This window comes from Anomaloglossus baeobatrachus, chromosome 10 (genome assembly GCF_048569485.1).
Source record: "Anomaloglossus baeobatrachus isolate aAnoBae1 chromosome 10, aAnoBae1.hap1, whole genome shotgun sequence".
Lineage (NCBI taxonomy): Eukaryota > Metazoa > Chordata > Amphibia > Anura > Aromobatidae > Anomaloglossus > Anomaloglossus baeobatrachus.
In genome coordinates, this window is record NC_134362.1 from 40500148 (window position 1) to 40512632 (window position 12485).

A 12485-nucleotide genomic window follows, 5' to 3' on the forward strand; every position below is an offset into this window, starting at 1 on the left:
ACCTGTGGGTTGTGGGTAGATGGGGCTGTGCACACGCGGAGGGAGCAGTTTGGTCATACAGACGGCAGCTGCTGAGGATATGGATGATAGGCAGCGAGACGCAAAGGAGTAGGAACTCTGAGATCCAGCAGTTCACAGTCCTCCGATGCCTCCGGGCCCGCGCAGATTCCAGCAGGAGTTACCGGGACACAGCTTATCCCCGCGATACCCAATGAGCCACAATGTTAGGGAACTATGAACTTCCAGCCGACATTGACTTCTACGTACACTGCATGGGATAATACAGGTAATTCAGGTAGGAGCCGGATCACAGGGCAGAAAGGTCACCCACGTAGGAGCCGGATCATAGGACAGAAAGGTCACCCACGTGAAAGCCGGATCACAGGGCAGAAAGGTCACCCACGTGGGAGCCGGATCACAGGGCAGAAAGGTCACCCACGTAGGAGCCGGATCATAGGGCAGAAAGGTCACCCACGTAGGAGCCGGATCATAGGGCAGAAAGGTCACCCACGTAGGAGCCGGATCACAGGGCAGAAAGGTCACCCACGTAGGAGCCGGATCACAGGACAGAAAGGTCACCCACGTAGGAGCCGGATCATAGGACAGAAAGGTCACCCACGTAGGAGCCGGATCATAGGGCAGAAAGGTCACCCACGTAGGAGCCGGATCATAGGGCAGAAAGGTCACCACGTAGGAGCCGGATCATAGGACAGAAAGGTCACCCACGTAGGAGCCGGATCACAGGGCAGAAAGGTCACCCACGTAGGAGCCGGATCACAGGGCAGAAAGGTCACCCACGTCTATATGACTGATTGGTGCATGCTTTATCTACTTTATATAGAGGTGTTATCAATCAAGAGAGGGAGGAGGTGAGCTGTGACATCACCTATTTTGAATGGTTGCTCCAGTGTTCTCTGTATATAGGAGATATTATCAGTCATTGTACAGGAGGAGGTGTACTGTGAATGATGGATCCTATGTCAACTACTGTATATAGAGGAGTTATCAGTCATTCTACAGAAGGGGGAGGAGGTGTGCTGTAACATTACCTATTGTGAATGCTGGATCCTGTGTTATATACTTTATATAACGGTGAATTACAACCATTATACATTAGTAGGTGGAGAGGAGTTGTGACATCTAATGCGAACGGTGGATTCTGTTCTCTACTGTATATAAAGGTGTGATCAGTTATTGTACAGGAGGAGGTGAGCTGTGACATCACGTATCATGAATGGTGGATGCTGTGTTATCTACTGTATATAGAGGCGTTCTTAGTCATTGTAGAAGGGGAGGGTGTGAGCTGTGAAACCACCTATTGTGAATGGTCGATCCCGTGCTGTCGACTGTACATAGTGTTGTTAAATCGGTCAATGTAATCGGGTCGGTGATAAGGAAACTAGTGAAAAGTCTTCTGTATCCATAGATAATGCAGGTGAGACACAATAATTGCCACAATTTATCACAAAGTGTGGCTGTTTTGCAGCAAGTAGATGAGAACCATATTCACGATTCTTGGAGCCACAGCAAACCACATGCAGTTTTGCACACACAGGTAGAATTATAGCAGCATGGTGTACATAGTGTTATATCATGACAAGACAAAAGAAAAAAGTGGAAATACAATTCAGAGTATTGTAGAAAATAAAGTTGGCTGTGCAGAAAGCAAATCTGGTGCGATTATAGAAAGGAATGAGAAAAGTGAGTGGAACGTAGCTGTGTGTGTCACAGAAGTAGAGTGGATAATGAATCCGTAGAGGTCAATGTGGGCAAGAAAAGGAGGAAAGGACGGCAGAAAGGCAGAAGATCCGAGAAGGGGAAATAGAGCAGGGAATTGGGAGGTTGTGATCTTCTGCCGTACAAAGCCCAGGAATAGCAGTCCATGAACCGCCATCTGCTATCGTGATGGCAAAGAGGTTGAAGAAAGCACGAAGACCAAAGAGAAATCTATCCCGCATGGATGTTACATCAGGTGGAAAAACAAAGTGCTCTTATCCTAAATTACCCCCCGCCAGCAATAAGTTTTACAAAGCAATTCTCCCAGGAGAGGCCTCACGTGGCCCCAAACTAAAGGCCAAGTGATGAAATGCTTCTGTACAGGAAAAATCTTACTGAAGCGCTGCAAGCAAGTTACACTAGGGAATTTGAAGAAGTATCTGATGGGGACGTAAAAGAACATAACTAATCAGAATACATAATCACCATGACGGATTGAGTCCTTATATACTACATGGGGTTGTCTCAACTTTCAAAAGATAACCCCATGTATAGAATAGGGGATAACTTCCTGATTGCTGCAGGTCAAACTGCTGGAAACCCCACTGATCCTGAGAATGCAGCGGTAGTCAATCAAACTTATGAAGGGCTTGTGTCCGGCATAGTGGTTATGTATTCTGAGGAGTTAGGGGTGTAAAAAAACCAAACAAAAAACATAACCTATCAGATACTTCAAATTCCTAAGTGTAACTTGCTTGCAGCACTTCAGTAAGGAAATATAATGCAATTCATCCTGTACTTCAGCACCGCCATTCAGCCTTAAATCGGACCACCAGCTAGTCTTCAGCACTCCTATAAGAATGAAAGGCAGTGATTCAGAACAGGCCGAAACACATTAGAATTCCTTACTGAAGCCCTGCAAGCAAGTTACACTAAGAAATTTGAGGAAGTATCTGATGGGGGTGTAAAAACATAAATAATCAGAATTCATAACCACTATGACGGATATGAGCCCTCATATACTAAAAAGGGGGGGGGTCTAGAAAAAGAGGATCTTCCCAATTACTGCAGGTCGAACCACTGGGACCCCCACTGATCCTGAGAATGCAGTGGAAGTTGATCATGCGTACTGCTGCTTCATTCATCCTTACCAGGACCGCCAGTACAGAACAAATCGTATTATATTTCCTTACTGAAGAACTGCAAGCAAGTTACACTAAGAAAATTGAACAAGTATCTGATGGGGGAAGTAAAAACATAAATAATCAGAATACATAAGCACTATGATGGATATTAGCCCTTATATAGTAAAAGGGGTAGTCTCAAGCTTGAAAAGGTAACCCCCATCTATAGAATAGGGGGATATCCTCCGAATTGCTGCAGGTCAAACCATTGGGACCCCCACTGATCGTTATAATGCAGAAGTCGATCATGTGCACTGCTGCTTCGTTCATCCCTAATGAGACCACCAGTGGGTCTTCAGCACTCCCACAAGAATGAATGGCAGTGCTTCAGTACATGACAAACCACATTAGATTTCTTTACTGAAGTCAATCAAATTTATAATGGCTCGTGTATGGCATAGTGGTTATGTATTCTGAGGAGTTATGGTTTGTTTTTTTTTACACCCCCATCAGATACTTCAAATTCCTTAATGTAACTTGCTTGCAGTGCTTCAGTAAGGAAATATAATGTGATTTATACTGTACTGAAGCACTGCCATTCATCCTTTATGGGACCACCAGCTGGTCTTCAGCACTCCCACAAGAATGAATGTCAGTGCTTCAGTACAGGACGAATCACAATATATTTCCTTGCTGAAGCATTGCAAGCAAGTTACACTAGGAAATTTGAAGAAGTATCTGTTGGGGGCATAAAACAACATAACTAATCAGAATATATAATCCTATTACGAATATGAGGCCTTATATACTAAAAAGGGTTGTATCATGTTTGAAAGTTAACCCTATCTATACAATAGGGGACAACTTCCTGATTGCTGCAGGTTGAACCGCTGGGACCCCACTAATCCGGAGAATGCAATGGAAGTCGACCATGCGTACTGCTACTTCATTCATCCTTAACGGTACCACCAGTTGGTCTTCAACACAGGACAAATCACATTAGATTTCCTTACTGAAGCGCTGTAAGCAAGTTCCACTAGGGAATTTGAAGTATCTGATGGGGGTGTAAAAAAAAATATAGCCCTCAGAATACAAAATCACTATGCCGGACATGAGCCCTTATAAAAACTAAAAAGGGTTTATCTCAAGTTTGAAAGTTAACCACATCTATAGTATAGAGGATAACTTCCCGATTGCTGTAAGTCAAACCACACTGACCCCGAGAATGGAGCGGTGGTCAATCATGTGCACTCCTTCATTCATCCTTAATGGGATCACTGGCTGGTCTTGGGCACTCCCATAAGAATGAATAAAGTGGCAGTATGCATGATTCACCACTGCTCCAACGTATTGGGATAGGTGGTCAGGAAATTATCCTCTATCCCAAAAAAAAAAAAAAGGGGGGGGGGGGGCGGAACTTCTAAAACTTATGATTAGTAAACCAGGTCTGTGTTTTGGATGCACAAGTCAACAGTGTTAATTACAAGGAACGTTCTGTATTAAATGCACTTCTCGTGGATTTAATAATGCATGAAAAGTGCACTTCAAGCGTTCCGATGCCTGAGAAGACATCAATTCACTAAACGATCAATTGGTAGTAAATGCTGTAGAGAAAGAAATCCTTGAGTGTCAATTGAATAATATTTAACACCTCAAGATGTTAATCGGATTAGGATCCCCCTCTAAACCCGGCCATACACATTAGATAGCGATCGGTTGAAAGACACTTCGGCAGATCATGTGGCCGGCCCTGCCATACATGCGCCGAGTGCTCCTGTGGCAACTATTTCTGTCTGAGAATTGGTGTTTGGTAAAGGAGCCTGAAGAGGACAACACGAGCGACAGTGGCCTGAAATGACGTTCTTAAGCACAAGATGAAGTCTTATTGTAAATGAGGCCCCAGTTACTTCTGCAGTGGCTATAGGCAACCAGAACGATCTTACTGTGAGGCCATTCTTAGAAATAAGGCCGCAGTTACTTCTGCAGTGGTTATAGTCAACCCGAAGGATCTTACTGTGAGGCAATTCTTATAAATGAGGCCCCAGTTACTTCTGCACTGGCTATAGGCAACCAGAACGATCTTACTGTGAGGCCATTCTCATAAATGAGGCCCCAGTTACTTCTGCACTGGCTATAGGCAACCAGAAGGATCTTACTGTGAGGCAATTTTTCACAAATGAGGCCCCAATTACTTGTGCAGTGGTTGTTGACTGCCATTTGACGGTGCCCAAGGAGTCTCCCTTAAAGAAGCAAAAACTAAATAGTCGATAAGGTAGGGTGACCTGATAACTTGATCTAAAGTCCGCAACTATAAAAACGGCTGTCAGCAACCAGTGCACAAGTAACTAGGGCCTCATTTATGAGAATTGCTTCACATGAAGATCGTTCTGGTTGCCTATAGCCACTGCTGAAGTAACTGGGGCCTCATTTCTGAGAATTGTCTTACAGGAAGATCGTTTTAGTTGCCTACAATCAATGAAGTAGTAACTGGGCCCTCATATGTGAAAATTGCCTCACAGTAAGATCCTTCTGGTTGCCTATAGCCACTTCAAAAGTAACTGGGGCCTCATTTATGAGAATTGCATCACTTCGAGTTGCCTATAGCCACTGCAGAAGTAACTGGGGCCTTATTTGTGAGAGTGACCTCACAGTAAGATCGCCTTGGTTGCCTATAGCCACTGCAGAAGTAGCTGGGCCCTTATTTGTGAGAATGAACTCACAGTAAGATCATTCTGGTTGCCTGCAGCAATCAGAGTGAAGATTTCCGCATTGAAGCTGCTGCGGTAAAAAGTGAAATCTGTGCTCTGATTGGTTGCTATGGACAACTAGAACAGTCTGACTGTGAGGCAGCTTTCATAACGGAGATTTGAGATCTTCCAGGACACCAATTTTCTGCTGTATATATTTATAGATATTATGGACTCCATTTACAAAAAATATTTTAATCCCCAAAAATACGGTCAAAAATGAAATTGAACATGCATTCACTGTAAAGCTTAAAGAAACTACCTGTGCTAAAAAAAATAAAAATAAAAAATAAAAATGGAACTTACTCCGTTATCTCCTCCGTGACGGTGTGCTCCACCTGCAGCCGAGAGTTGACTTCTATGAAGTAATGTTTGCCATGTTTATCCACGAGGAACTCGACGGTGCCTGCGTTCTCATAGCCAACCTGTAGACAAAGAACAGCGGGTGTGAGCCTGAACCCGAGCAGAACCATTACAGTACCGTATGTGCTTTCTTTTGTAGAAAATCTTGTAAACAGCCAATATAGATCGGGGATCACTGACACTGGGACAATCGGAGGAGCGCTCTGTGACAATCACTATGTACTGGAATTACTCAAGGTCGCAGCGCAGAACACGATTAGGCGGTAAAATTAAAGCTCAAAATTAGAACGGGAAAATAAGAACTTCTCAAATCTACTCTTTTGACCCCAATGTTTTCACAAGCCTTGACCCAAATGCTACCATGAATAAAAGATTTACTCGTTCATGATCCTTCATCTTGAAATCCTCCAATCCATCACCTCCTCGGTCTGGTTATTCCACCCCTCCTCTTGCTCCTCTACCAATACACAACTATTTCTGCTCCAAGGGCCACAACGTCAGATTCAACCAATGTTTGGGGCTGCGATAAAACTTAAAGGATTTGTCCCAAGGACAAAGTACATTTTAATAAATAGATGTTAGAATAATTGGATGTGTTAAAAAAAAAAAATGTTCCTGTGCCAAGATACATCGTATAAGTATACCCCTCCTATATACCATTGAAAGTGTCTTAACATGCAGAACTGCTCCAGTCCATGGTTGAGAGGGTGGAGAAGCATATGCCACTCATGGTAAGGGAGTATACACAAAAAATGGCTCACAGCTGCTGCTTTCTAAGCTATAACATTTTCCTGCCTGTTTGTTTTATCACAGGAGCAAATGTTTCTACAGTCTCCAGCCCCCTGAACGCAGCATAAATTAAAGGGATCCTGTCACCAGATTTGGAGACTATAAGCTGCAGCCACCACCAGTGGGCTCTTATAAACCGTATTATAGAATACTGTATATACAGTTAGGTTCAGAAATATTTGGACAGGGACACAAGTTTTGTTATTTTAGCTGTTTACAAAAACATGTTCAGAAATACAATTATATATATAATATGGGCTGAAAGTGCACACTCCCAGCTGCAATATGAGAGTTTTCACATCCAAATCGGAGAAAGGGTTTAGGAATCATAGCTCTGTAATGCATAGCCTCCTCTTTTTCAAGGGACCAAAAGTAATTGGACAAGGGACTCTAAGGGCTGCAATTAACTCTGAAGGCGTCTCCCTCATTAACCTGTAATCAATGAAGTAGTTAAAAGGTCTGGGGTTGATTACAGGTGTGTGGTTTTGCATTTGGAAGCTGTTGCTGTGACCAGACAACATGCGGTCTAAGGAACTCTCAATTGAGGTGAAGCAGAACATCCTGAGGCTGAAAAAAAGAAAAAATCCATCAGAGAGTTAGCAGACATGCTTGGAGTAGCAAAATCAATAGTCGGGTACATTCTGAGAAAATAGGAATTGACTGGTGAGCTTGGGAACTCAAAAAGGCCTGGGCGTCCACGGATGACAACAGTGGTGGATGATCGCCGCATACTTTCTTTGGTGAAGAAGAACCCGTTCACAACATCAACTGAAGTCCAGAACACTCTCAGTGAAGTAGGTGTATCTGTCTCTAAGTCAACAGTAAAGAGAAGACTCCATGAAAGTAAATACAAAGGGTTCACATCTAGATGCAAACCATTCATCAATTCCAAAAATAGACAGGCCAGAGTTAAATTTGCTGAAAAACACCTCATGAAGCCAGCTCAGTTCTGGAAAAGTATTCTATGGACAGATGAGACAAAGATCAACCTGTACCAGAATGATGGGAAGAAAAAAGTTTGGAGAAGAAAGGGAACGGCACATGATCCAAGGCGCACCACATCCTCTGTAAAACATGGTGGAGGCAACGTGATGGCATGGGCATGCATGGCTTTCAATGGCACTGGGTCACTTGTGTTTATTGATGACATAACAGCAGACAAGAGTAGTCTGATGAATTCTGAAGTGTACCGGGATATACTTTCAGCCCAGATTCAGCCAAATGCCGCAAAGTTGATCGGACGGCGCTTCATAGTACAGATGGACAATGACCCCAAGCATACAGCCAAAGCTACCCAGGAGTTCATGAGTGCAAAAAAGTGGAACATTCTGCAATGGCCAAGTCAATCACCAGATCTTAACCCAATTGAGCATGCATTTCACTTGCTCAAATCCAGACTTAAGACGGAAAGACCCACAAACAAGCAAGACCTGAAGGCTGCGGCTGTAAAGGCCTGGCAAAGCATTAAGAAGGAGGAAACCCAACGTTTGGTGATGTCCATGGGTTCCAGACTTAAGGCAGTGATTGCCTCCAAAGGATTCGCAACAAAATATTAAAAATAAAAATATTTTGTTTGGGTTTGGTTTATTTGTCCAATTACTTTTGACCTCCTAAAATGTGGAGTGTTTGTAAAGAAATGTGTACAATTCCTACAATTTCTATCAGATATTTTTCTTCAAACCTTCAAATTAAACGTTACAATCTGCACTTGAATTCTGTTGTAGAGGTTTCATTTCAAATCCAATGTGGTGGCATGCAGAGCCCAACTCGCGAAAATTGTGTCACTGTCCAAATATTTGTGGACCTAACTGTAGGTGCCCAGGCTGCTGAAGGCCGATCAAAAGTACTGTAGTGCGCATGCACGAGGAAAAGTTAAAGACCGCCTGCGCATGCGCAGTACAATGCTTTGATCTGCCTTGAGCAGGGACGATCAAAGTGCGCCTGCGCAGGACCACAATGCCGCCTAGCGTGCATGACGTAGGAGGCATCATGCACACAGGCCTCAGAAGAAGGAAGATCCCGATCGCCGCAGACAGGAGGCGCCGGACTCGAGGGCAGCGACACCCATCGGACCAGACCATCCCCTAGGAGAGTATTATAAAATTATTTTTTACCTTCTACACAGCGGCCTGGGCTCTTATATACAGTATTCTGGAATGCTGTATATACCGTAAGTGCGCACTGGTGTTGGCCACAGCTTATAGTTGCCAAATCTGGCGACAGGTTCCATTTAAGCTAGTGATGTAGGAACTCCAGCAACTACTCATCTGGTAGATCATTGACTTCATTTATGATGATCTCACAGGACTGATGATAGCAGTAAACACGCACTCCTGTGATAAAACAAACAGGCAGGGAAATGTGATAGCTTAAAACAGAAGGAAATGAAAACCCTTGCTATGTTGTCTGTATGCTTGCTTATCAAGTGACTTATGAGTCCTCACCTGCCCAGGAGATGTGGTATGATCAGATCATCTCCCTGTACGGTCAGACACTGAATTACACAGTACATAATGGGCACATTTATAAGATTATTTCAGTACAAGAACATTTCGTAACATCCAATTGTGGAACTTATTATTCCAAGAATTACTGATTAAAATGTAACTTTGTGGGATAATTTGTAGGATAATATAAAACATAAATGCATGATAGGTGATGGTTCGTCTCGGGACGCCAACGTATCATGAGATAGGAGATCACTTTCCCTCCAGCATCACTCCAGAAAGTAAAAAGCAAGAATGTCGTTGTGGGCCACAGGTTGTGCACCCGTGCTTTTCTGACCTTATTCTGTGCCAATACCATCACTGGCTACTCATCACTGAAAAAACATGACATGACACTCCAAAAACTTGCCCAACTCAATACATCCTTGCTGTAATTTCCGAAGGTCTTCAACATGTGGTCCCTTCATGGCCATCATCTTTATCTACCGTCAGATCATAGTCTTTATGATTGTTAATGTGAGCGAAATTCAGTCTATGCCATTGGAACACTAAATTAATAAGATTTGTTTTACAAGCGCTTGGAGAACGCAATACAGCACAGCCAAGTATGGTGTACTAAGAGTTTGGTTTATTACATCATGTGACTAACTTATATAGTATCCCAAACAAAGAAATAACTATGCACCAATAAGAGCTGCAGGGGTGTGTGTAGAAATGTGAAACTTCCCCGCCCATCTGTGTTAGCTGAACCCTATAACATCATTCAGTTTTAAGACAAGATGGTCTCTATAGAATACAAAATACAAAAAGGACCTGGTGCCAAGATCCAGGTCGGCTTTTCCCTGATGTGGCGACACCCAGTTCTGGCCTGGTCATGTCAGGGGTTAACTTCCCTTGCCCCGTTCTGGATCCCAGGACGCTATATATTGCCTCTCTACCTATGGTTCAGTATTAATGATATTTCTGTCTTGCAGCGTGTATACTGGCTCTGGTGAGTGTTCCCGATCTGTCCTGCCTCCCTGCTACTGTGTCCTGACTTGTACCCTTCCCCGTTCGTCTGCCTGTCCTGGTCCCTGGCTTCCTGCTCCTGTCTGTTTGTGTTTCCCTCTGCATACCTGATCTCCCGGCTTCTAACTCTGTTCTGTTTTCTGACTTGATATTGATCCTCCCTTTTCAAATGACTTGACTTTGGCTAGACCCTGACTGTCTGACTACTCTATTGCCCCCTGGTGGCTCGCCTGTTAACTGCCTGCTGAATTTACTCTGCTGTACTTCAGCTGCCTTTCCATTACATTGTTTCTTTATCTCTCCTTCACTACTCTGCTGCCACCTAGTGGGGAATACGCTGTACTAAGTCTTACCAGCCCTTTGTACAGCATGACTCCTGTCCCAACGACAACTGTACAATCTACTATGTGGGACAGGAGGACAAGTCCTCGGGGGCAAGGTCTTTTTCGTCTGTACCAGTTTAACATTCCATATATCAAGTTTTGTGGGTTTTTTTTTTTCTTTTTGTCTCTTTATTTTATGCATTCAAACCCCCTCGATAGTTCTCCCGAAGCTAATGGCGCTAGGAAATAAATAATCTACAAGAAAAAGGATAAAAATGTTTTTCCCTCTCGTGATTCTCTTATCCGATATCAAAGATTAAGATTACTTTTTTTTTTTCCCGGAAAGTAATGAATAGCCATAAAGGACACAAAGTGCTCATTCCCCTTGATCTATTCCTCACACGGAGGGACAGACTCTTTATGACTTGTCTTGCCGGCTGTCGGAGTTCAGCTATCCATACCCAAAATGAAAAGGTCACATGATTGTACTTGCCAGATCTGGAACCATGCCCAGACTAACAACTACAACGTAGCAAAAGTTTAACATTTAGTTTGGCAGAGGAAGCGCAGATTCTGTATTAAATCAGCAAATCCGAATGTATTAATTATAACATTCAAATAAAACCTGGGCAAATGTTATGTACATTACTGCAGGAACACACTATCATCGGTGCTAGGTCATCATCCGGAATCGTTGGCTACTTTAGGCAACCCCTTCCCTTTGTCCTCTAGAGCGTTTGTGGGTTACATTGAGGTTCCTATAAGCTGTAAAGGAGGTTTCAAACACTGGGAGATCCGATACATATAGTGCTTTACACAAACAAGCGAGCATCGAAAGATAAGGGAAGGGAAACCCTGTGTCTAGATGGTGACCCCTGACCAAACCTACTGCTGGTCTCTCACCACCGTAGATAGGTTCCGCACCTATGCGCCGAGCCGGATACCTGACCCTAAATATCCCTAGTGCTGGACCCCAAAATACGGATAGTGCTGGGCCCCAAATACGGATAGTGCTGGGCCCCAAATACGGATAGTGCTGGGCCCCAAATACGGATAGTGCTGGGCCCCAAATACGGATAGTGCTGGGCCCCAAATACGGATAGTGCTGGGCCCCAAATACGGATAGTGCTGGGCCCCAAATACGGATAGTGCTGGGCCCCAAATACGGATAGTGCTGGGCCCCAAATACGGATAGTGCTGGGCCCCAAATACGGATAGTGCTGGGCCCCAAATACGGATAGTGCTGGACCCCAAATACGGCTAGTGCTGGACCCCAAATACGGATAGTGCTGGACCCCAAATACGGATAGTGCTGGACCCCAAATACGGATAGTGCTGGACCCCAAATACGGATAGTGCTGGACCCCAAATACGGATAGTGCTGGACCCCAAATACGGATAGTGCTGGACCCCAAATACGGATAGTGCTGGACCCCAAATACGGATAGTGCTGGACCCCAAATACGGATAGTGCTGGACCCCAAATACGGATAGTGCTGGACCCCAAATACGGATAGTGCTGGACCCCAAATACGGATAGTGCTGGACCCCAAATACGGATAGTGCTGGACCCCAAATACGGATAGTGCTGGACCCCAAATACGGATAGTGCTGGACCCCAAATACGGATAGTGCTGGACCCCAAATACGGATAGTGCTGGACCCCAAATACGGATAGTGCTGGACCCCAAATACGGATAGTGCTGGACCCCAAATACACCTAGTGCTGGGCCCCAAATACGGATAGTGCTGGACCCCAAATATGGATAGTGCTGGACCCCAAATACACCAAGTGCTGGGCCCCAAATACACCTAGTGCTGGGCCCCAAATACGGATAGTGCTGGGCCCCAAATACGGATAGTGCTGGGCCCCAAATACGGATAGTGCTGGGCCCCAAATACGGATAGTGCTGGGCCCCAAATACACCTAGTGCTGGGCCCCAAATACACCTAGTGCTGGGCCCCAAA

At 44.4% G+C, this 12485-nt stretch overlaps 1 protein-coding gene across 1 annotated transcript in view; it reads right to left on the reverse strand.

Moving 5' to 3' along the window:
• The window catches only part of PC (pyruvate carboxylase), a 419331-nt gene that overhangs the window by 336487 nt on the left and 70359 nt on the right, over nucleotides 1-12485 (reverse strand). Inside the window, exon 4 of the mRNA XM_075326302.1 lies at nucleotides 5894-6012. Within this exon, the coding sequence (XP_075182417.1) occupies nucleotides 5894-6012 (119 nt within the window). The remainder of the gene's footprint in view (nucleotides 1-5893; nucleotides 6013-12485) is intronic.